Raw genomic sequence first — 25,768 nt, 5'->3', positions numbered from 1 at the left:
AATAAACTATTTTTTGTTTATTTTTAGGGCCCCTCACGTTTTAAGTTATCTTAGTGTTGCTGATTCCTCTAGAAATGTCAAAACCTTTTTTTTTTTTTCTCTTTATGTTTAAAATCTTCCTAATCTGACCACTTAGCTGACTGGTCTAAGGACTGAGCAGAAGCTGAGGGGCTTTTTTTTATTTTTTTTAATTTTGGGCAAAAGGAAGAAAAACTTTTAAATCTGTTTTTTGCTTTCAAACTTTGAAATGGGGCATTTTTTTTCCTCTTCCTTCTCCCCCCCCCCCTCAAAGATTTGAACCTTATGTAAATTTAGGGGGAAATATTACACAGATTAAATTAGGGCAAAAGGTCCACCAGCAGTTTGAACAAAGAGCTGGAAGCTTAAGAATCTGGCAGAAGTTCCATAGAGGTTTTTGCCTGCACATGTTTCTTTTCCTATGTTCCAGTAACATCAAAATGACATGAGCAGATTTGAAGGTGCTTTGTGCTATGTTGGGTGTGTGTTTGTTTTTTTTATACCCTAAGTTGCATACATTCTCACGAATGATGCTCTGAACGCTGCATCTTTCATGGATGCTACCTGTTGATGCATTTCATGCACTGCAGCCATCACTCATGAAGATCACAACCATGCACATCTCCACAACATGTGGAGCATGCAGAACCTGCTCAGTAAAGTATAACAGACTTAAGACTTACAAGAATTGTAAGGTGTTTTGGGTTTTGTTTTGTTTTTTTAGTTCTGCAGGTTACAACAGATGATTCTCTCTTCCCCTTACAGTATTTTCTCTCAACTGCTCCTTTTCCTTCAAACTGACCTTGGAGAAGCACTGAGGGGATAGCACAGTAGCCCTGTGGAAGCTCCTTTTGCAGTGGTAGTTGGCAGACTATGCTTGCTTGAAATCACATCTGACCTCTGTCTTTTGCCCAGAGAGTGAGTGGAAGTGGATATTAAGGGGACAAGGACTGTACAGTAGGGAATTAGAATAGAAGGAACACCTTCCTTAGCTACGTTGTCTGTCATGACTTTGAGTTCCATTGTACTTCATGCCTGGGTCTCTGACCTGCATGTCCATGTGATCTAGAGAGACAGAATGTGGAGTGGACTGCCTTTGGATTAGATACATTTAGTTCAGTGTGTATAATCTGTTAACATAATAAAACTCATTTGCACATCTAAGAACTGTTTTTATGTAGCAACTCTTCTCCCATGAACTGCTTCTTGCCTGTGATTGATTTAGAAGATAGAAAGTATATGCAAACCATTGCAATGGTTCCTGTGTCATATTCCATGATATTTGACACCGTGCAGATTACATTCAGGTACCATAGGTGTTTTGCTTTCCCCAGAGGGCTTACAATTTAGTTTGCACCAGAGGCAATGGAGGATAAAGTGACCTGCCCAAGGTCACAAGCAGCAGTGGGATTTGAAGTAGGATTCCTGGTTCATAGCCCGCTGCTCTAATCGCTAGGTTACTTCTCCACTCCACTTGCAAGCAAGTTTTTGTTACGAGTACAGCACTGCTTAGTGGAAGACCTATTAGCCTTATTATTGTGACTCATGCTTTCTGGAGAAAGATGAGGCTCCTGTGAATTGGGGATGCAATGCTTTGCAGGGCACTTGTGCTTCATTTAAGGAGGTGTGACCACATAAGAATATGCTTCAAATATAATAACCAGAAGTACTCATGGCTCATTTCCTATAAACCGGTATGGCAACCTCAAGAACTTTGTAAACTACCCATGACAGGACAATATTTGAAAGCCTGGCAATTGGTGTCATTGTCAGTTTATCATATTGTACTGCCTTTCATGATTTATAGATACTGCATTCTTCATATACATATGCAAACTTTGTAATGAAGAAACCTCTTGCTACACTTACCGGTTGAGTACTGACCACTTAAGACTGCAAAGAGTTAGGGTGCTCTTGCTAATAATCTCCTTCAGTGAGAGGCTCAAGGAGTGGTGTATTCCTCCCTCACCCTCCAGCTGGTCCACTGCTCTATCCTGGATTACTTATGGACTACTTGTAACTTAACATCTTTCCATTTGTGTCAATTCCTCATCTCTCTGTAATTGGGATATTTATTTCTAATATCCAGAGAAACCTCAGACCGAAGCCTTGCATGGAGCCTTGCTTGACCTGGCTACTGGAAGCAGCATTCCTGATTTGAACTGGAAGAGGATCTTTTGAAGGCTATTTACACCCTGTGAAAATGGTTGCTTCTTGCTGTCATCATGGATGATGTCATAGAGCAAGCAAAGGGGTTGGATGTGTCCAAGTTAGTCTGTATGTTCTTCTGTAGGGTGAAAAGATAAGGAACTTGATGGGACCATGACTTGAAATCCTATCCATTGAAAAAGGATGTTTGCTGCTTATTTTCTTTGATAGCATATAGTTGATACTGTTCTTGCTCCTTCGTTTTAGTTTATATTTGTTTTATGCATTTTATGAATAGGATTTTATATTTTGCTGTTGTGTGTTTTTCTGATGTATTTTGATTTGTCCACACATAACTTTAGGTAGTTTAACCAAAACACAGAGGTGGATGGTAAAAGAAATGGATTAAATTCTCTACTAGTAAAGATGTATTCATATCATGTACATGTGACAGTATCAGTAATAAGTGAAATGATTCATTCATATGTGAGACTTACAAGCCATTTCAATTTCACTTTGTCTTTTTATTATAAGGGACACTTATCTTTAAACCTGTTGTTGACCAATAGGCCATACTACCCTCTTTCATTGAATCATATGGCATCAGGCATGTTTGTAAATTTTGGCATCTATTCTTCATGCCTTGCTCCATGCTAACAACATCTGTGTTTGAGCATGATCAGTAGGGATGCTAAACTGGGATAATGAATGTCTATGCATAGTACAAAATTCCTTTATACACCTTATAATTGTAGCTTTTTCCTAGTTTCTACCCCCTTCTACCAGCATTTTGACTCAAATATTCTGATCTTGATCATTTCTTAGGAGGGTGGATTATTTGGATGGCATGTTTCTTTAGTTAGGTTGAGATTGTTGGTTCTATTTAGGAAATTAATTATGTACAATGTTTGCTCATCTATGAGCAGTGCGGAGTTGCAATTAATAAAACGTAAAGCTATTTGGTGAATTTTTTTTTCTCAGCTGCAGTGTTTCAAGAGCATAAAGTCCATTTTGTTACTTATGAGCCTTTGACATGAATGTGATAGAAACCAGTGACAAACTAGGATTGGCTTTTTTTGTCTGCTTATTTCAGGGAAAAGACAAAGGCAATGCAAGTGGCTTTAAGATTAACAGCCTCCTGAAACTTGCAGATGTAAAAGGAAACCAACCATGTGTTACTCTTTTACATCATATTCTGGAGGTATGAGGAATCCCTAAAGGAGAGAAGCTGTGTGTGTGTATTATATAATGCATACTTTGCAAGTTTAACTTTGGCCTATGTTTCTACTTTTTAATGTTTTAAACCACATTAATTCTGCAATATCTCATTTTATTCTTGTCTCTTGTTTTAATCTTCATTAGATTCAGGAGTTTTGTTTTGGGTTTTTTTTTCTGCAGTGATGGTTAGCTGTGATCTATTTTACCTGGCTTCATCCTTTTAAGCTCAAAATGCTTTAATAGCTAGTGTAAACCAGTTTGGAGAGAGATGCTTTTTCTCCCCATTGCCCTACACCTCCAGCTTGACAGACAGCACTAACTTCATTAGGGTGGGTGTGCGTTTCCCTCACACACCCCACCCCTCCTCTGTGGACAAACAAGGCTGACATGTTATAGTGGGTGATGTCATACAACACCGCTGAATGTACCAATCTCTCATAATGCAGCAGCAAAGTTATTTGCTTTTTTTTTTTTTACTATGGAGTATGCACAGGAGTTCCTATGCACATGCTGTGTTGGGAGCCCTCCAGTCTTTGTCAGAGCTTCTACACCAGATGTGTACCCTCTTGATTTTTCTCAAGTTTCCCTTCACTACCTATTTTTTTGATTTCTTGCCTCACTGCCCCAGCAACCCCTCAAATATTTAACTGCTATACAAAATAAAAAATAAAAAAAAAAGTAAAAGTTTGATATATTTGGTTCCATGTGCACTGCAACCTATGGCTTCAAGGACTACTTGGAGCCAGCTGCAGGATGTCTACTACAGACGGCCACGTCATCTAATGCAGGAATCTCAATCCTGATCACAGCTCTGCAATTGCCTGGACTGTGGTCTGGTCTCTCCAAGAAGGCATGGAATATGGCGGAGGTCCACAGGTCAGTGGAGCAATGGAGCTGGTAAGTCCTTCCCAGAGAGGGGCCTGTTCAAGTTCCCTCCATGCTGACTCAAGCAAAGGCTCCTCGAACAGGGTTTCCCTTCCTAGGGTGCCAGCTTCTGGCTCCACCATTGTACAGAGGTTGAGCGAAGCAGAGAGTGCCACAACATGACACTCCCAAGCCTCTCCTTCTTACTTGGGGCTCATCTGTGTCTCAGGGCCACTGAAGCACACTGCACTGTTGGCGCATGACTATTGATGGCAGGAAAGGGAGCTGCTTCTCAAATTTACATAAGTCCAGCTAAGGTTTGTAAAAGGATTTTATCAAAAGGTTTGTTTTCAAGCAGAGTTCAAAGTTGCTGTTTACAGGATGGGAAAGAGTAGGATTCCCCAACATGAAATTGTTTTACAAGAAGCTGCATTGAGGAGGACTTGTCAATATAAAAAACAAAAATGCTGAAATACAAAGATTAGACACTGGATTTCGATTACAAAGCCAGCAAATTTAAAGTATAACAATCCTCTTACAAGAGAGATGCAGACGGCATAACTCTGAAAACTAAATGGAAGTGGCAAATAAGTAACTTGAATTGGCACCAAAAGGGGGTCACGTGACTGGACCCAATTAGTAAAGGACAAGCACTTAAATTGCTAATATAGAGAAGGGAATGATCTATTTAAATCAAACAAACAAAAAAAAAACCCTTGCATGTTAAAAATTAGACATCAATGAATGAGTCCAGATATCAAACTTGCAAAAGAAATGTGCAAAACATAAGGAAATATAAGAAGCCATTGGTATAAAGGTCCTCTGCACCATTTGACACACTTTGTGCAGAAGGTCGTGGCACAGCCGATGCTTAATTTTACCAGCATCTGTTGAACCCGCTGACAGACACGGGTTTGGAAAACTGACACCGCCAAATTTGAGCATCCATTTTCCAACCCGGGGGCAGATTTTTTTTTTTTTTAAGTTTTGGGGCCTCCGACCTAATATCGCTGTGATATTAAGTTGGGTGTACAGAGAAGCAGTTTTTTTCTTCTTTTCTGTACACTTGCCCGCTGCCGTCTGAAATTAATGCCTGCCTGCCTTCATTCTGAACTTGAGGCAAATATATGCCTTAATAAAAATGGGCATTGCAGAAGAAGAAACCTTGAGATTCTGGGACACACAATTTCAAAATAGCTGTATTGAGGCAGTCTTCTTAATACTAGGAAAATTAAGGACTCTCAAATTGAGACCATATCCCATTCTCAATCTTAGAACATATTTCAGATTGTCCCAGCTGTTTCTGACCACATGAGAGTCTAAATTCTTTCTTCTTCGTTTCTTGAACCATTATTTTAATGGAGCTGTTCTGGAGACATGTATTAGTGTCCATAACTGCAGTAGTTAACCCCCCAATCGAAGCTTCCAATTTTACCAGAGCATTCCATAAAATGTCCAGAATTATAACAGGTGGTTTTAACAAATTAATTTTACCAACCTGGGCCTTAGTAGACTCTCTCCACCAGATGCAATTGTACCCAGTGTATCGGGTCCAGCCTTGGCTTGGGCTGGAAATAATGTAACAAAAGCAGCTGAATCTTCACTTATGAGGAATTTTTGTGCCCCAGCTGCAACTTCCCCTCCTAAGTCACTCTCTATGGCTATCTCTAAGTTAGTAATTTACAGGCTGATATAGTAAAGTCTGCGGGAGAGCGGGCAAACGCGATTCACTATTTAAATTAGGTCCGGCGGTAGATCCGGGTAAAAGGAGGCGCTAGGGACACTAGCGCGTCCCTAGCGCCTCCTTTTTGACAGGAGCGGCGGCTGTCAGCGGGTTTGACAGCGACGCTCAATTTTGCCGGCATCTGTTCTCGAGCCCGCTGACAGCCATGGGCTCGGAAGCCGGCAAAATTGAGTGTGCGGTTTTCGGCCCGACAGCAGCGGGCCGAATTCAAACTTTTTACTCTTCGGGACCTCAGACTTAATATTGCTATGATATTAAGTCGGAGGGTGCACAGAAAAGCAGTTTTTACTGCTTTTCTGTGCACTTTCCCGGTGCCGGAAGAAATTAGCGCCGACCTTTGGGTCAATGCTAATTTCTGAAAGTAAAATGTGCGGCTTGGCTGCATTTTTTACTTTCTGTATCCCACGCGCATACCTAATAGGACCATCAACATGCATTTGCATGTTGAGGGCACTATTGCGGGTTGGACACGCGTTTTCCTCTCCTTACTCAATAAGGGGTAAGGGAAAACCCACGTCCAATAGCAGGCTAACAGTGCACTCTGTTGGAGCGTACTGTATCAGCCTGTTAATGTTACCTATTCAGTTCTCCTCTTCAGGCTCTCAATTATAGCTTCATCTAGTTGCAGCACCGTTGTTGCACCATGTTATGTTGTCCCCCTCCCTGTTCATTGTATTTTCCATCTATTGTTTGATGTAAACCGATATGATGTGCCAACTAATATCTGTATAGAAAAGCTGTTAAATAAATCTCTGCTCCACTCACAACTCAATGCATTTCCTCCAATCGGCCCGTTGCCAAGGAGGAGATGGTGTAACCAGTGCTCCCGGGCTTAGGGAGATCTCGTTGGCCTGCGGCGGAGACTTCCGCTCTGCATCTACCGCTGCAGCAGGCACCTCTCCAGGAGTCAAACCTGGCATCGGCTGAAAGAACTCCTGAATCTGAGGCTGCACAGAACTAGGTAGGGGAGAACTGGTAACTATCTCCCGGTCTGGCTTTGCGTTTAGTATGAGGCATTCCTCAGCACTGCGGTATCACAACAGGAAACCAAAACTTTGACGACCCGGAGAGAGGATTCCTTGCATGTGTCTCAATAGGCAGCCATCTTGCCTCACCCATTCATTTTTTGCACTGGCAATACCTCAAGTTTACATTGGAGGAACTGTACTACCAATACAAAGTTCTGCCCTTTCAGCAACCCTGAGTATCTTCACAAAATGCCTGGCAATAGTGGCAATCTATTTAGCTAGGTGATTAATCTTCCCATGTGTGTTCAACTGGCTGATAATCGGACCTTTTCAAGTTAGGGTGCTTAACTCCTTAGAGAAAACAATTCACTGCCTGCTGTCCCTAGTCTTCATGACTTAATTTCACCAAGTTGAACCTCCTTCCTACCCAGAGACTCAAATTCATTGTGCTTGGATAGATTTACTGGAGGAACAAGGGATGCATGGTCCTGGACCCTCTGCCATAAATCTGAGGATCTGAATATGGGCTCTCTGTCATAGATTGCTTGAAGCAAGACCCTAACTTCCTGGAGTCTCCAACACATTGCCCAGGCAGGGTCTTCTGTCCACACTAGTGGTCTCTGGATCAAGAAATGGCAAACAAGTTGTTTTGAACTTTTATGGAGGTGACCAATCAACTTGTTCACATCAGGAAGGCTGAAAGATTTTGATCAATTCTTTGAGGCAAATTCACTTTTGCTCTGGACATTTTCTGCTGCAGTGGCATGCAGATCTGCTGAATGCATTTCCACAACTTCTGCTAGTGGTGAAGATGGTGCAGAAGGTGCTCAAGAACGGAGTATGTCTTTATCCTTTATCACCCCAGCTTCGCCCAGACAGGTGTGGTTCTCCAATTTCATCAGGTTATCAGTCACCCTCTGACTTCTTCTAGAAGCCTATCCAGCACTGCTAATGCAAGAAGAAGGTTGCATATGTTGCCAGAACCTTTCCTTCCTCAATTTGATGGCATGGATGTTAAGTGCTCTATAATACTTTGACCTCCATGGTTAGCAAAACAAGGAATTGTGTGTTCAGCCAGGAAATCATTCACCAGAAGGGCATAAAGCTTTTAAATGGAAGCATTTCTACATTTGGTGTCAGGTGGGTTCTCTGAACCCTTTCATCTGTGATTCTCAAAGATTTCCTTCAATACTTGTTCTTCTCTGCATCTTGTCTCGGTACACCTGAGAGCCATAGCTTCATACCACTCTGAGGGAGGATAAACCTATCTCTGTTCATTCCTTAATGTGAAAGGTCATGAAGGGTTTGTGACATATGAATCCTCCAGTTTCAAAACCACCTGTGCCATAGGACCTCCATGTCATCTCAGCACAATGGATGAAGCCTTCCTATGAGCTGCTGGAATGGGCTTTACATTTCTCATGTGAATGGTTGTGTGTTTAGTCACTAACTTCATCTACAAGAGTCGGTGAACTTCAGAAATTGGTCTCATATTTTCTTACCTCCAGATCTTCCACAAGAGTAGTGCTCTGCATTCATCCGAAGCTTCTGCTTTTTCATCTGAACCAGGCTATTTTGCCCATGTTATTTCCAAGACCTCATGCATAAAAGAAAAGGCCTTTCAGACACTGGACTGCTAAAGGGCCCTAGCCTATTACCTGAAAAGAACTGATTTCTCAACTGTTTGTGTCCTATGATCTCACTAGACTGGGGATAGCAGTTGCCACACATACTTCATGTCCAATTGGCTAATGGACTGCATCATTCATTGATGAGCCTTGATAGGCTGTAATCTAAAGGCCAGTCCATGCTTAACAAAAAAGAACCATGGCTACTTCTGCTCACCTAAGAGCTGTATCCATTGAGGAGAACTGTGAAGCTACAACTTAATTGTCAGTACACACCTTCATGTCCCATTTATTGTCTGGACAAATTCTCAAGAAGTGATAGCTTTACGCCATGCATAGCCTGTTCACTAATGGGAGCCAGCTTGCTTTATTCAGTATTTGCTCCGTTTGCAACCCTTAGCTTGGGCTTCCCTATGTGTCCTGGCTAATTCGCCTCTGCTTGTCTATTTTGGAGAAATAGTCTGCATACCGTAAATGCGGGTTCTCTGTTGATAGTAGGATGAATTAACCATTATTATTATTATTTATTTCTTTTGTATACCGACATTCGATCGAGATATCACATCGGTTTCCAGATAACAGGTTGAATAGAGCCGGAACTGCCCTATTTTTACATTGTAACAAGATAACAGTTGATTAAACAATTAATATAAGGAACATTGTAACATATGGATAAAATTAAAATTAAATATTAAATGTGGGTATATAGAAGTATATAACCATGTTCAATACCTGCCTGCATCCCTGGGATCAACCAGAGAAACCAACTTTACAAAAATGATTGGGAGTGCTAAACTCTACACAAACGACCCTTTTCTGGGCACTGTGAATGGGTTTTCTTAATACTGGGGGTGCTCAAGCATCCACAGAACAGTCATGTATGGTGTCCACTCTCCTAGCTAAAGCTAAACTCCTACCAAGGGCCTTGCAAGGCAGCATGCGTGTGGGAACTTCTGCACATATGCAGGCTGATCCAATATCCAGCCTAGCGCACAGTTTAACCTGCAGTTGGATGCACATTTTGGACACATGTCCATAACTCTAATGCAATAAGGGAATCAGCACATCCAAAACATACAGTCCAAACCAGCACATAATGCTCATTACTTGTAAATGCCATATTGATGAGGCTATTAGCTTGTATCACCATGTAAAAAAAAAAAAAAATCACTGTATGCCCGATGTGCACATTTTAACCTGAAAAATTAACACCAGACCCAGAAATGGCATTAAGTTTTGAGGCGCCCTAAGCCCTGAACAGAAAAGTAGAAAATACTGCTTTTCTGTGCTTTCTCGGACTTGATATCATTGCGATACTAAGTAGACGGAACCACAAAATTTAGCAACATGAAAACAAAACAAAAAAAAAAAGTCTTGACACGCAGGTTAGGTAAATGGATGCTCTTAAAATTGAGTGTCCTTTTTTTTTTTTTTTTTTTTCCTAACCCACACACAGCCATATCTCCTGGACACCTGATGCCATAGACACGCTAGGGACGCACAGTTTATCCCTAGCATGTCCTTTTTAGCATGACATCTCATTTGCCTATTGCATCTGGCGCCCAAGAGGTGAATGTGTGTGGAGTAAAAAAAAAATGGGTGCCCAGTTTGGACGCTGTTTTTTACGCGCAGTTTATTGCATTGGCCTGACTCTGTGGTAAAAACTGAGCTAGAGAGAAGATGGGTGTGTTTGGTGCCATTTGGATAGCATCACCCATTGTCCTGGCTAATTTATCCTGCTAAGAAATTCTGTATACAGCAAGCAAATTCACTTTTTCACCATTTCATAAATTTTGCAGGCATGCCTCCTGAAATATTAGTCATATCTATTTTCTAACATGGTGCATGGGGTTGGTCCCAGGATGCACTGTAACTTAAAACTTCATGCTCTCTAATCTCAAAGCTTCCTCTCCAGTCTGGTGTGGGATGGGCTTTTCCACCCAACCTTTGTGCTCTATTCTACTGTGACTATTTTCTATTTCTCAGGCATGCATGTACACTATCCCGGTGCAGTATAATGTGCAATTAGCTCTCTTCTGCTCATTAAACAGCAAGTGCGGGCTTGTTCTGCATGAATTATACAGACTCTACCCATTCCTTTTAGTTGCTTAGAATAGGTGAAAAACTGTTTTCTGAAAATTCTTTGCAGTTCTGTGTTTCTAGAGGGCTACTACCCCCACTTTTTTTTTTTTTTTGTCTTAAGTGACTAATTTTTTTTAACTATATTTTATTTTATGCCTTTATTTTCATGCCATAAACCTGCACACAATATTTGACTTGACACCGCTATTTATCTCTGTACCACAACCTGTTCCCTCTCTGCTCAAAGATATAAAATTACAATAAAAACAAGTGAAAGTGGGGTCTTCCTAGACCTAAAGTCTGTTGTTTTTTTTTATCTTGATCTGGGATAGGATAGAGCTGCAGTGCTATACAAAACCAGACCTAACAGAAGCCTTTTTCATTTTTTAGGGTCTCGAGGAGAAACATTCTGATCTGCTACGTCTTCCAGATGACCTTGAATCCTCTTCAAGAGCAGCTGGGTATAAGCATAATTTGTATTAATTTCCTGTTTGTTGGGTGAAGTGCTGAAAATCTTCAGGGACTGTTGTGCATTTCTATTCTGCAAGCCTTTGGGGTAGATCATGTTAATCGTCTTTTTACCCAGCTAATTGGGTCGTGATGGGAGTGGCCTAGTGGTTAGAGCAAAGGTTCTCAGTTCAAAGCTCAAATCTAAACTTCTCTCACTGATCACTCTTTGACTTTGGGTGTCATTTTTATCTCCTGTTCCTTCTGGTTTCCTACTGAGATTTTAAATCCTTTGGGACAGGGATTTACAGTACCTGACTTAAATGATGCTCAAGGCACTTTACAGCATTATTTGGAAAGGCTGTCTAAAAATCCCAAAACAATTTAGTTCCGAAAGTCTGTTTACATTTTAAACACTGTTTCATATACAGAAATACATATACAGATGTGGCTTCCTATTTCTTAGGATTATTCCAGTGCATGAATGGAAAAAAACTAAATGAAAATTAATAGAATTAGTTAGAGGAGGTATCTTTCTAAAGACTAATGAATTTTTAAGGATGTAGGTTTCAGGATTACTAAGGTCTCTCCTCCTGACATCTTTCACTGTTATAGGAGCAGAGCGTTTTATTTAATTAGGAAAAAATGCAATAAATTGCTTTCATTTACCAGCCTGAAACAGATTTTTAGCATGCATTTGTATTGAAATTATTATTTTTCTATATGCTTTTTTTAGTTTTTAGTATCCCTTTTTACATCTAACTGCAAGGGAATGAGTTCCAGCTGAATTTAGACTTGGGAGGAGAATGTGTGAATACTTCGGATTCTGGTTTTCAAATCAAAATATAGTAGGGATGTGAATCGGGCTTCGGACGATTGAAAATATCGTCGATATTTTCAAAATCGTCAGAAATTGGGGGCTCCCCAAAACGATAGGAAAACCCCACGATATTGATCGTGAGGGTTCCCTTATCGTTTTGGGGGAGGGCGGGAAAAAAGGCACACAAAAATAACCCCTAAACCCACCCCGACACCCCCAAAAACTTTTTACAGGTACCTGGTAGTCCAGTGGGGGTCCCAGGAGCAATCTCCCACTCTGGGCCGTCCTCCTGCTCCCGGGCCGTCGGCTGCCACTAATCAAAATGGCGCCGATGGCCCTTTGCCCTTACCATGTGATAGGGTATCCGTGCCATTGGCCGGACCCTGTCACATGGTAGGAGCACTGGATGGCCGGCGCCATCTTGTGCTCCTACCATGTGACAGGGGCTGGCCAATGGCACCGGTAGCCCCTGTGACATAGTAAGGGCAAAGGCTATCGGCGCCATTTTGATTACTGGCAGCCGACGGCCCAAGTGCAGGAGATCGCTCCCGGACCCCCGCTGGACCACCAGGTACCTGTAAAAAGATTTTTTGGGGGGTCGGGAGGGTGGGGGAAGCTAAGGGGTTAGTTTTAAAGGGTCGGGGTGGGTTTTTTATCGGCTCGGGCGCAGCCGATAAACAAAACCGCGATCGGGCCCAATGCAAAAAAACCCACATGTGAATCCAAACCGGAATCCGAACCGATTCTGGTTCCGATTCACATCTCTAAAATATAGTATCAGCATTTTCAGAAAACCAAGCACCCCCCCCCCCCCCCCCCCCCCAAAAAACCTTCTTGTTTAATTGTGGAAACAGTTGGAAACTGGCTAAAATGCCAACTATTGTGCCACTCCGAATGCCACCCCCCTAAACCCCCTCCCAACCAGAGCAACACACGCAGAGAAAGAGGTCAGGGAAAATTGAATTGAAGCAACTGGCAAAGGATAGCACAAAAAGGCCCTTCCAAAGTACGCATACTCATTCCTGCACACACCTGTTCCTACGATTACTATTTGCCACTTGTATTGTGCTGTATATGTTCCACTAGTGCTGTACAAATACACATAAGAGACAGACATAAACATAAAAAAATGCCATACTGGGTCAGACCAAGGGTCCATCAAGCCCAGCATCCTGTTTCCAACAGTGGCCAATCCAGGCCAGAAGAACCTGGCAAGTACCCAAAAACTAAGTCTATTCCATGTAACCATTGCTAATGGCAGTGGCTATTCTCTAAGTGAACTTAATAGCAGGTAATGGACTTCTCCTCCAAGAACTTATCCAATCCTTTTTTAAACACAGCTATATTAACTGCACTAACCACATCCTCCGGCAACAAATTCCAGAGTCTAATTGTGCGTTGAGTAAAAAAGAACTTTCTCCGATTAGTTTTAAATGTGCCCCATGCTAACTTCATGGAGTGCCCCCTAGTCTTTCTATTATCCGAAAGAGTAAATAACTGATTCACATCTACCCGTTCTAGACCTCTCATGATTTTAAACACCTCTATCATATCCCCCCTCAGTCGTCTCTTCTCCAAGCTGAAAAGTCCTAACCTCTTTAGTCTTTCCTCATAGGAGAGTTGTTTCATTCCCTTTATCATTTTGGTAGCCCTTCTCTGTACCTTCTCCATCGCAATTATATCTTTTTTGAGATGCGGCGACCAGAATTGTACACAGTATTCAAGGTGTAGATTATAAGCTCTATAGAGAGCTTATAATCTACTCGACAAATATACAGGACAAAAAGAGCACACCCATGTGCCCCTCCCCAAATGAAGTAGTTCAGTGTTCTAGAGTAGACTGGTTTATATTGGCCACATAGTCAAATTTTATTTATATAATCAAGGATTCAGGGTGGAAAGGGAGGAAAAGGAGGCGCATTTTAAAGGATTTAAAAACAAAACCATTAACTTTTAAACCAATAGAGGCTTTACTTCTAGGCTATATTTAGGGCTAGTATTACTACTTGCTAGTAGTTTTTTGCCATACAAAACAGCTGGGGCTGACATTAGGGCAACAATCTTAGAGAATAGCCATGATTTAAATGTTCCTTACTTCGTCCTCACTCTCGTATATGTTGCTGTTTTTTCTCATTACAAGTTTTGATCTTTCTGCTCCTTACAGAATTAGCATTGGAAACTTACATTCTGAAATAAGCATCAATTTGCTGAAGCTAAGAGAGGCAATGCAGAAAATGTCCTCAAGAAATGATGATATTAAAGAGCAATTTGCAGAAGTCATTCAGGTAAGTAAACTAACATTACTACCACCAAGGCTTTCCTCCCATTCTGTCATTGGGGGAAAAACTCTCTTGTGAATCAGGCCGGAGTCTGTGCTTTCACATTTCTTTCAAAACTGTTAATATTTAAATGTTTTTTTTAAATTTTAAATGTATTGGTTTGAGAAGGGATTTTTTTTCAAAGAAAAAAATTGCTGGGGAGAGGGGAATTGTATTTAGGATTGATTTGTTTAAAAATTCTTAGCTGCCTTCCAGCCCCTAAGGATCACCCCAGTAAAATTTTATTTATTTAACACTTTTTTCTATACCGACCTTCTTGGTAATGACCATATCAGATCGGTTTACATCGAACAGGGTAGAAAAACTGAAACAAAAAATAAATAAATAGACATATGAACGGAGGCGGCAAAGTTACATTCAACAAGGTAGGTGAAACTTGGAGGCTTAATCAGCTAGAAAGAGAGGCCTAGGATGGCAGAAAACTAGTAATATAATACAATAAGGTAAGCGGGCTAGCACTTAATGAACTTTGAGGTACAAGGTTCCATCGTTCATGAAGGGAGTTAGGTCATCTAGTGTGTATCCTGGGGATCTGAGAAGGCTTGGCGGAAAAGCCATGTCTTCAGTTTTTTCCTAAATGTTGGGAGGCATGGTTCCAGCCTGAGGTCTGAAGGGATGTTATTCCAAATAGTTGGTCCTGCTGTTGAGAACGCTCGGTCTTTGGTCGAGGTGAGGCGCTTGGCTTTAGTTGGAGGAGCTTACAGAGTTCCTTTGTGGATTTCTCTGATCGGTCTGTTGGAGGTATGGAGTTTGAGGGGGATTTCGAGGTCGAGTTGAAGTTGATTGTGGATGGATTTGTGGATTAAGGTGAGTGATTTGTGTAGGATTCTGAAGTTGACTGGTAACCAGTGCAGGTTTCTGAGGATCGGTGAGATGTGTTCTCCACGGTTGGTGTTGGTCAAAATTCTGGTTGCGGCATTCTGAATCATCTGTAGTGGCTTAGTGGTAGAGATGGGTAGACCTAAGAGGAGAGCGCTGCAGTAGTCTATTTTGGCAAATATCAAGGACTGGAGAACTGTCCTGAAGTCGTGGAAGAATAGGAGGGGTTTGAGTCTTTTTTTAGAACCTGGAGTCTGTAGAAACAGTCTTTAGTTGTGATGTTGATCATTTTCTTTAGGTTTAGGCGATTGTCAAGAATTACCCCCAGATCTCTTACATGCGTATGGGTGAGAAGGGAGTTGTGGAGGGACTGTGGGAGGGAGTTATCCTGATTGGAGGAGATGAGGAGGAGTTCAGTCTTCGTAGTATTAAGGACCAGGTTTAGACTGTTGAGAAGGCTAGTGATGGATTGAAGGTAGTTATTCCAGTGAGTGAGAGCTTTTGAGATGGAATCTGTTATAGGAATCAGAATTTGCACATCGTCTGCGTAGAGGTAGTGTATTGGCTTAAGATCTGTTAGCAGTTGGCAGAGGGGGAGGAGGTAGATGTTGAAGAGGGTGGGAGATAAGGAGGATCCTTGTGGTACACCAAGTGAGGAATTTGTAGAAGGTGATTCTTTATTATTAATTTTGACTTTAAAGCTTCTGTTACTGAGGAAAGACTTGAACCAGCTGTGGACTGATCCAGATATACCAATGCCTGATAGGCGATTCAGGAGGATGGAGTGGTTGACGGTGTCGAAGGCCGCCGAGATGTCTAGTAGGACTAGTAGAAAGGAGTGGCCTTTGTCTAATCCCATCATAATGTGGTCTGTTAGAGAGATGAGGAGAGATTCCGTGTTGCGTGATTTGCGAAAGCCATATTGCGATGGATATAGGATATTGTGATCTTCTAAATAGTCTGAGAGCTGGGTGTTTACTACTTTCTCCGTTAGTTTAGCTAAGAATGGGAGATTAGAGATGGGGCGGAAATTGGCTAATCCTCTAGGGTCTAAGTTGTGTTTCTTAAGGAGGGGTTTAAGGGAAGCAGTTTTAAGTTTGTCTGGATAGATCCCTTGAGTTAGCAGGCAGTTTATAATGTTGGTCAGTGGTCCAGAGATCGTGTTTGGAATAAGAAGCAGAAGTTTGGAAGGGATATTGTCTGCCGGGTGGCTGGATGGTTTCTGTTTCTTAAGGAGGGATTTGATTTCCCTGGGGGAGGTTAAATCAAAGTTGTCGAGTTTGGCTCCCATGGGGGTGTGGAGATTGTCGCATGCAGTAAGTGGGGTAGTGTTGTTAGGGAGCAGTGCAAGGGTATTCAAAATCTTCTGTTGGAAGAATGATGCAAGCTCCTTAGCCTTGGATAGTGCCTGTTCGTCTGGTATTGTCGGAGGGGCTGATTTTGTGATTTGTGATACATAAGAGAAAAGAGCTTTGGCATCAAATTGGAGATTGTGTATTTTATTGGCATAGTATTCTCTTTTTGTCTTAAGAATAGAGGTCCTGTAATGATGTAGGGTTCCTTTGTATGCTGAAAGTGTAGATGAGTTGGGGGTTTTACGCCATCTATTTCTTTGTGTCGTAGGTCTTGTTTCATCCGTTTCAGTTCAGAGGTGAACCAGGGTTGATTTCCTTTTTTTAGCTGGGTTAATAGTCTTGGAGACTGCGGGGCATAGTTTGTTTGCTACTGCTTCAGTGATATGCCAGGAGAGAACAGCTGAGTCAGGGTGGATAGATCTAAGTTTGTGAATTCCATGGAAAGCTGATCAGAGTATATCGGATGCGCAAGGTTTCCTGTAGTGAATGGTGGAGAGGTGATGTGGTGTGTATGTCTGTTTATTTGTGGAGAAGGAGGAGAAGATCAGGAAGTGGTCAGACAAAGGGATTGGGGTACACGAGGGTTCCATTGTGCCTGAGAAGTTTGAGTTGATGAAATAAGATCTAGAGTGTGTCCAGCTTTGTGTGTCGGGTTGTTGACGGTCTGATTGAATCCCATTGCGCTGAGGGAAGCAAGGAGGGCTTCGCAATTGGCGGAGCGGGGTGAGGCATCGATATGGAGGTTGAAATCTCCCATGAGCATAGTTGGAAGGTCTGTGTTGATATGTTTCACTATAGATTCAATAAGGGGTGAGGGATCAGAATCTAGTACTCCTGGTGGTGCATAGACTAGCAGTAATTGGAGTTGTTTTGATGTGACTAAACCCAGTTCCAGTTTGGATTCAGACTTGATAGTATGCGATGTAAGTCTGAGTTCTTTCTTGGTAGCTAGTAGGAGACTGCCCCCTCATTTTTTGTGTCTGTGGAATGCAAAGATATCATATATGTGTGTGGGTAGTTGATTGATTAGCGTGATGTCTGAGTTTTTTAGCCAGGTTTCTGTGATGGCACAGATGTCTGGGTTAGAGTCCAGGAGATAGTCGTTGAGGATGTGTGTCTTTTTGGTCAGGGTTTGTGATTGACTAGGGTTACTGAGAGAAGAGCAAGCCCAAGGAATTGGGTCAGAGGGGTGATCATGATTGGGATGAGAGATCTGGAGACTCTTGATGGTGTTTCTTGAGGAGGAAGAATGCCAGAGTGGTAGCGGTGGTATCTGATAGGGATTTGATGGGTTAGCATTTTTTCTGGGAGCTCAGTAGGCGGAATTAGACGTGCAGAACTGAGAATTAGATGCTGGAGAGGTGGGAGTCCAAATAGCTTAGCTTTATATCTATAGAGGAAGCATATGGGTTTAAAGCTCAGAATGCAAGTTGAGTCAGAGAGTGAGTGAGAGAAGGGTGTGGCTATAGGATGAGGTTCTGTGGAAGGTATAGGGAAGCGAGGTTTCCGGAGTCACGGGATGGGCAGGCTTGTCACGCTGGGTGACCCTTCTCCTCTAGGATAACTGCTTTTTTTTTCTTTGGTTTAAGAGGGTTCCAAGGTGACGACTGCGGTGCTTTTGTGTAGTGTTGTACAAATACAATTCATTCATCAATAACAAAATTGCAATGCATAAAAGAAAACTTAAGTGCAATATAAAATACTACAGCACTTTAATATCAGCAAAATCTTGAACCATTATAACAGCTTGATTTTTAAAATTAATTTACAATATAATATCAAGCATACACTTGAAAGGCAATAAATGTAGTATTACAGCAATAATACAAATAAATAAATACACAATTCAAATACCACCTGTCTAAAAAATCCACAATATTAATCCACGATTTACACTATCCATGAGGAAATCTATATGATTCAAAACTAGCAAGACTAGGTCAGCATATCTTATGAGGTCAAAATTGCTGCTTTAAAGGAGCTCATTAACCAGAAGCCAGAGAAGAGCTAAACTGAACCCCAATTTTATTAGAAAATGTATTAATTGGGAAGGTTGAAAAACAAATAAGCCCCTTGATGCTTAATCAAACATTTACAAGGAAATTTTAATACAAATAATGACCCTAGTTCAAGCACTTTCGGCCTCAATAACAGAAACTGAAGTCTTCTCCTCTGGATTTGTCTTGAAAGATCAGGGAATATTTGACGTCTATAGTTCAAAAAAAGCTCTGTTCAGTGTGCAAAATATTTTTTAAAGATCCATCCCCTATCAGTCTCAAGCAAAAAAGTGACAATCAAGGTAGAAGATGTTGCCAAATTTTCATTACTACCACAAAACTGTTGAGATAAGGAGGTAATAAAACTTGCATATTATTATTCTCCAGTGAACTTTCTTCAGTGGGGGATATAATATATCTTAAAATTCCGGGAATCTATCTTTTCCAATAATATCTAAGTATTTCTAATAAATACCTCCTCCACATATCTTTAGGTGAAACAAGCGTAACTTTCAGAAAACTAATGCATCGTAGATTTTTCGTTCGCATTCGATTCTCCATATTCTCTAACTAAACTGAAGTAGTTGGTTTTCCTTGATTAATGCTTGCTGTGTAATAGAACTCTCAAGATTAGTTTTAAAAGATTCCAGCACTACTGTGTTCTCCACTTTCTTTCTCAACAGTCTTTAACCGAATATCCAGGTCTTTACCAGTATTAATGATAGAATTACCTTGAACTGTAATATTTGAGTTCAAAACATGTATTGTGTCCCAAATCGACTCTAGGTTAAGACTGAGGTCTTACCAGCTCTGTTAATCAACAAGATGTGGGGCAGATTTTAAAAAAGTACGCGAGCGCGTACTTTTGTTCGTGCACCCGGCGCAAACAAGAGTAAGCCGGATTTTAATAGATACGCATGTAGCCAAGCGTATCTTTTTAAAATCCGGGGTCAGCGCGCGCAAGGTGGTGAACATTTGTACACCTTGCGCGCCGAGCTCTGTGCGTGCTGCCCGTTCCCTTCACCTCCCCTAGCCCTATCTAAACCCCCCTACCTTTATATTTTTTTTATTATTTATTTATAATTTTCAGCATTACAAATATGCGAATATACACATTCAATTTAACTTGAAATGAAAAAATAATTTTCACAGGTTATCCAAGTCATTCAATTGTTTGTTGCTAACAAACTTACAAATATTTATTTATTTTCAAAATTATTTCGAAATCCAGTTGAAATACTAGGAATAACCTTTTCAAAATTTTCCATTTATATCTTAAGGAATCTAATAAGAAACCTGAGACTCTAGGACTGAAAACTGAGGGAGAATAAAGAAAAAATAAAGGAGCTTTCCTTATATTGTCTAATAGCACAATCAGCTATTTCCATTTCTTTGTCCTGGATCTCAGGTGTCTACAGGGGAGGAGGTTGCAGGTTCACGTGCCTCTAAAAATAAACATAATTGTTCTATCTGTGTAAACAAATAAGAATCAGTTCCTCTCTTAATGTTACAACAACATGGGTACTTCAACAAAAAGGAATACCCTAATGATATTACTCTAGATCTTAATTCTAAGAACTCACGTCTTTTATTACGTGTGATTGGGGCTAAATCAGGGAAAATCTTAACAACCTGTCCGTGATATGAAGTAGGAAACTTTTGAAAGTACATTTTCATCAATTTGCTTATATCATAAGTAGAAACAAAAGAAACAAAGTTTCCCTATCTAATATCTGTAATGAAGAATCCTCCAAAAAACTTGTCAAGTTAGCTGGAATTATTGGGGTAACTGAGGTTCTTTTTTTACAAAAAAACAAGAATTGAGTGATAACATTATTTCCATCTGAGAACCCCAGAACCTCAACTAAATACCTCTTAAATGTTTGAAAAGGGATTTCACCTGCAACTTTAGGGAAATTTGTAACTCGCACATTTAAATGCCTAATATTATTTTCTATAACTTCCAGTCTTCTAGAACAGGCTAATTGATCTTTTACCAAACAATTACTCACGCTTTGCAACAATTTCACATTAATTTCTACTTGTTCTATTCTAGTAACAACTTCACCTGTTTGCTTCTGTACACCCTGAAATTGTTGTTGTACATTTAGGGAAACTGAATCAATTTTCTTTTCTAGTCTATCTATAGTGGCACTCAAGCCATTAACCAAGTCCCATATAGCACCTAAGGTTACCGTCTCTGGCCTAGTTTGTTTAGGCCTCGCTACTTCTGGACATTCAGTGTTGAGGGTTCCTTGATGTTGAACTGCTGAAGCACCAGCTTCCTCCTCATCTTCTGATTCCAAAACGGAGGTGGCTCCTTCAGGGGTTAGGATTCGTTCCTCCCCTGAGATAGATGTTGTAACAGCTACTCCATTTGCGCCGCGTTGAGCGGGAGGCAGACATGCATCAGGACTTAGAAAGGCCTCGTCCAGGGGAGCCCCTAGTTCTCCTTCTATGGGGCTTCCAACAGGTTCACTGGAACTCTCTTTTTTCTCAAGCTGTCATATATCGGTCAATTTCTAGTTGGAGAAAGGGGGGTAAGGGTTCTGGGGGAAACACCCTTACCTTCCCCTTTCTTTTGGGTGGCATACTTCACAACGAGAAGCTGATCGTTTAGACTTTTATGCAAATCTTAGTCCAAAGCCTCAGGAAAGAAGAGAACAGAGCTACCCACCAATCCAGCAAAGCCGGACTAAGCCGTGCGCACCCCTTAGGCGCGCACGGCTTGGCCGCGCGGCGGCGTTGCGCCGCAAGGACGCCGCCTTTGAGGCGTGCTTCGGCTCCTCCCTCTGGCTTCCAGGCTTGGGGGGAGGTGGATGTCCCGTATGACATAGTGAGGGCAAAGGTAGTGCCGGCGCCATTTTGAAGATTGGCAATACGTCACGCGTGCAGGAGGTCGCTCCCGGACCCCCGCTGGACTTTTGGCAAGTCTTGTGAGGGACAGGAGCCCCCCCCCAAACTGGCCAAAAGTCCCTGGGGGTCCGGGAGCGACATCCTGCACGCGTGACGTCGGGAGCCAGGAACCAAAATGGCGCCGGCACTACCTTTGCCCTGTCACATGATAAGGGCAAAGGGCCACCGGCGCCATTTCTCAACACAGCTGTGGCCAGAGAGAGAGGGAGATTGCGTCGGGACCCCCCCCCCCCCCGGACCCCAGGTAATTTAAAACATTTTGGGGGGGTTCGGGAGTGTGGGGGATTTGTTTTAAAGGTTCGGGGTGGGTTTTAGGGTTTTTTTGGTGTGCCAGTTTTCCCGCCCTCCCCCGATTTATGATTTTTAACGATTTTTAAAAAAAACAAAACACGACAATAAGATTTCCCTCCCCCCCCCAACCAAAATTGATCGTTAAGACGATCGATCACACGATTCACACCTCTAATACCTATATATTTCTAACTCCTGAACATCTAAAGGCGTGGATAGACTCCCAGAATCGGCTTGAAAGGGATTGAAATAGAGCAAGCTAATGGCAATTTCTTTGATGGCTTTTTTCTTTGAGTAAAATTGGCTTCCTTTTGTTGTCCGCCCCCTCATCTAATGATTAGTGGACTGAATAAAGGAGATATTTCTTATATATGAATTGATTTATTATGTATAATCTTATTTTCTATATTTCTGTGCAAAGACGAAATGCTTTGTATTTATTTGAAAATTTAATAAAGAGAAAATTAAAAAAAAAATACTTGGCACTGGTATGTCTGTGCTGCACTTGCAGTGTTGGGAGGGGGAATGGAAGGAAGTAAAGTTAGGAGAGTGGAGAGAATAGTCGAGGAGGAGAATGCGGGTAAGGAACAGTCAAAAAAAGGTACTGATAGAGGAGGCAAGAAGAACAGGGTCTGCTGCATCCTAGAGTAGAAAGAGGAACTGTTGAGGCCATGCTTTGGTCAGAGGAAGATACTGATGAGGAAAGAGTAGGTTTGGGTTCTTACTTTCTTGGTGCTGATAAGAATGGAAGCTTTAAAAACATTACAATCTATTGCTTTTTATTCTGGAAAGCAATGCTATCCATTTGTGCTGCAACGCCACCTCTTGTTGTCAGTAACTGATATTTTAAGGGTATGTCAGAAGGGATGAAATGGTTTATCTCTTATGTGTGTATTTAGATTATGTTTATATTATACTGTAAGCTGTTTTGGGCCTTGGCAATAGTGGCATATAAAGGTAAGTAAATATTTATTCTAATGCACTAGTCTAGTATCAAGTTTGATATATAAAAATAACCATTTTAAAGTGTTGCTTTCAAAAATCAGATTGTAAACTCTTCTCTGCATTTACAATTTATCAAAATATATGCAACTTGTACATGTTAATAGCATGCTATGACTTGAAGAGTTTCTAAATTCCTGCACCTCTAGGATCGTATACATGCATGTGAAGAAATGGATAGAGAGCTGCAAGCGATTGAAAAGAAGAGGAAACGGCTTGTGGAATACTTCTCTGAAGACCCCCAAACGTTTTCATTGCAAAATCTATTTACTACTATGAAAAGCTTCAGGGAGCTGTTCATCAAAGCACACAAGGTTCACGTTTTACAAATGTTACTGTGCTGATAAGGGGCTATAGAAAAGCAGAAGGCTAGCATAAAGTAATTTGGGATTAGGGTGCCATAATAAACATGCACATGTGATCAGTTTTATATGAAACATAGCCTACCCAGCTAAGTTTAGACCTGCTCTATAGCGCTTCTAATCTTACACAGATACTTAAATGCTAACTACCGATTATTCAAGAGTTTGCAGCATAAATTATACAGCTGTCTCTCTCCACCCCTAATCCACAGAGTGCACGTCTACTTTTTATGCGTATAGCTTTTAGCTGTATAAAGGACTTATACGGCTAAGTAGCAGCTGCTGATCGTAGGCGCATATTCAGCAACTGCTACTTAGCCGAATAAGCGGGCCTTATGCAGCTAAATAGCTCTGAATGTGCTTTTAATATTGGGTCCCATAATCACTGGATCCCCGGTGATCATCCATTACAACAGAGATACTGGACCTTGTGCTTACCATATGGGTTCCATTATTAGTTAACAATTCTCCTTGCAAAGAATTCAGAATCTCCCTACTCCTAGAAGACCTAGAAGATCCCAATACAGATCCCTGAGGCACTCCACTGTCCACTCCCTTCCACTGAGAACATTGTCCATTTAATCCTACTCTGTTTCCTGTCTTTTAGCCAGTTTGTAATCCATGAAAGGACATCGCCTCCTATCCCATGACTTTTTACTTTTCCTAGAAGCCTCTCATGAGGAACTTTGTCAAACGCCTTCTGAAAATCCAAGTATACTACATCTACCGGTTCACCTTTATCCACATGTTTATTAACTCCTTCAAAAAAGTGAAGCAGATTTGTGAGGCAAGACTTGCCCTGGGGAAAGCCATGCTGACTTTGTTCCATTAAACCATGTCTTTCTATATGTTCTGTGATTTTGATGTTTAGAACACTTTCCACTATTTTTCCTGGCACTGAAGTCAGGCTAACCGGTCTGTAGTTTCCCGGATCACCCCTGGAGCCCTTTTTAAATATTGGGGTTACATTTGCTATCCTCCAGTCTTCAGGTACAATGGAAGATTTTAATGATAAGTTACAAATTTTTACTAATAGGTCTGAAATTTCATTTTTTAGTTCCTTCAGAACTCTGGGGTGTATACCATCCGGTCCGGGTGATTTTCTACTCTTCTATCTAGTCATGGTACTCTTGTCAGAAAGTAACTATATTCAAACCTACTTCTTCCATAATGACCTTGAAGTCTGGAATTTTGTTACCAAGCCATTGCTCTCACGCTCTTGTCATTGGAGGTATGCATAGAAAAATTCTGGTTGTCTTGCCATTTTAATCCATTTTGTTCATTTCAGTTCCTAGATTAACTTGTTTTTCATTAATATTTTTCATTAGAATCAATAGGGGAAGCAATATATTCTGTTTTGGACTCTAATGTTGGACTTTGCTATCAGTTTTGTTTTTTTTAAATAAATCTTTATTTATGGGATTCACAGTGAACAGAAAACATATCATCACACATTTGGCCAATCTTAATTACAAAGGTGACCATACATATAAACATACAAAGAAACATTTTCCCTTTTCTCCCTCTCCCAATCCCTGCAATGCCAATCAAGCAGTGTGGATCTGTAATATTATCAGCACCCCCAAGAAATCCCAATTGCCTGATTTTTAAGTTCACCTTTTCAGATTGTATCAGAGGTCTTACTAAACATATCCCATTTAGAGAGCAGCCAATAAAAGTAAGAGTATACATGAAATATATGGGATATAAAACGTAAGACACAAGTATGAAATGCAAAAATACGTAGAACATAATGAAATACATAATATAAACCATAGACATAAGAAATAGAACTACAAAGAACAGTTTCTAATTCCAGGTTATAAGCTATAGACTGAATTCCTAATTACTGGTGTCATTGCAAAAATAGACTTGCCAGATTTCCAACATTAACTCCTTGTTTTTGTTCTCTTTGAGTTCTTGCTGTCCAATATTCAAAAATTTAATAGTTTTTAAACATTTGGATTTCCATAATCTTATGGGAGGGCTGGTCTCCATCAACCAATGACTCAGTGTTTTGTTTACCTAATAAACTAACTTTGTCCATAAATATTGTACCCATTTCATCCTGGGATATATTTGGGTATAATTACCAAAGAGCCATACTTTAGGATACATTGTATCGAAATCCTGTTCAGGCTAATCCCTAAAACACATTTTTGTGTTTTTCTTCCGAAATTTATTATCTCACAGCCCCAAAAACCATGCTCAAAACCTAGAGATGTGCTTCGGGTTATACCTTCATGTCTGGCTTCGTTTTGGGGGCTCCCCCCACGGGAATTTCATTTTTCCCATGGTTCAGGGATTTTTTTTCGGGGCCCCTGAAAATGAATTTTTCCTGAAATTTCGGAAAAAATTAAATCGTTTTTTGGTTCTCCCGAACCATTCCGAATTAGGCAATTTCATTGAAATTGCTTAAGAACATAAGAATTGCCATGCTGGGTCAGAACAAGGGTCCATCAAGTCCAGCATCCTGTTTCCAACAGAGGCCAAAACCAGGCCACAAGAACCTGGCAATTACCTAATTCGGGAAAAATGATTGCACATCCGTATTCAACTCTCTTTATCCTTCTTACATTTAACACAAATATCCATTGAGCATAGCCCTTCTTTGAAGGTTCTTATTTGAGAAAAATACATTTGATTGAGAAATTTGAACTGCGTTTTTCTCAATAGTGCATTTTCAGTAATAGCATTGATTTTTGCAAAACTTTTCTGCACTTCCAGTATTCTAAGGGCAGAAGTCAATG

At 40.9% G+C, this 25,768-nt stretch overlaps 1 protein-coding gene across 7 annotated transcripts in view; it reads left to right on the top strand.

Moving 5' to 3' along the window:
- The window catches only part of LOC115095437 (inverted formin-2-like), a 116,559-nt gene that overhangs the window by 73,536 nt on the left and 17,255 nt on the right, over positions 1 to 25,768 (top strand). For 6 of the 7 annotated variants that reach the window (XM_029609074.1, XM_029609071.1, XM_029609072.1 and 3 more), the window contains 4 exons: positions 3,260 to 3,367; positions 11,061 to 11,131; positions 14,102 to 14,222; positions 22,806 to 22,970. In XM_029609074.1, coding sequence (XP_029464934.1) covers positions 3,260 to 3,367; positions 11,061 to 11,131; positions 14,102 to 14,222; positions 22,806 to 22,970 — 465 coding nt within the window. The remainder of the gene's footprint in view (positions 1 to 3,259; positions 3,368 to 11,060; positions 11,132 to 14,101; positions 14,223 to 22,805; positions 22,971 to 25,768) is intronic. The other variant, XM_029609076.1, reaches the window with a different exon arrangement.

The sequence above is a fragment of the Rhinatrema bivittatum genome, chromosome 7 (assembly GCF_901001135.1).
Source record: "Rhinatrema bivittatum chromosome 7, aRhiBiv1.1, whole genome shotgun sequence".
Classification (NCBI taxonomy): Eukaryota; Metazoa; Chordata; class Amphibia; order Gymnophiona; family Rhinatrematidae; genus Rhinatrema; species Rhinatrema bivittatum.
Note: the sequence above shows the minus strand (reverse complement) of the source record. Positions and strands in the feature narration are given on the sequence as shown.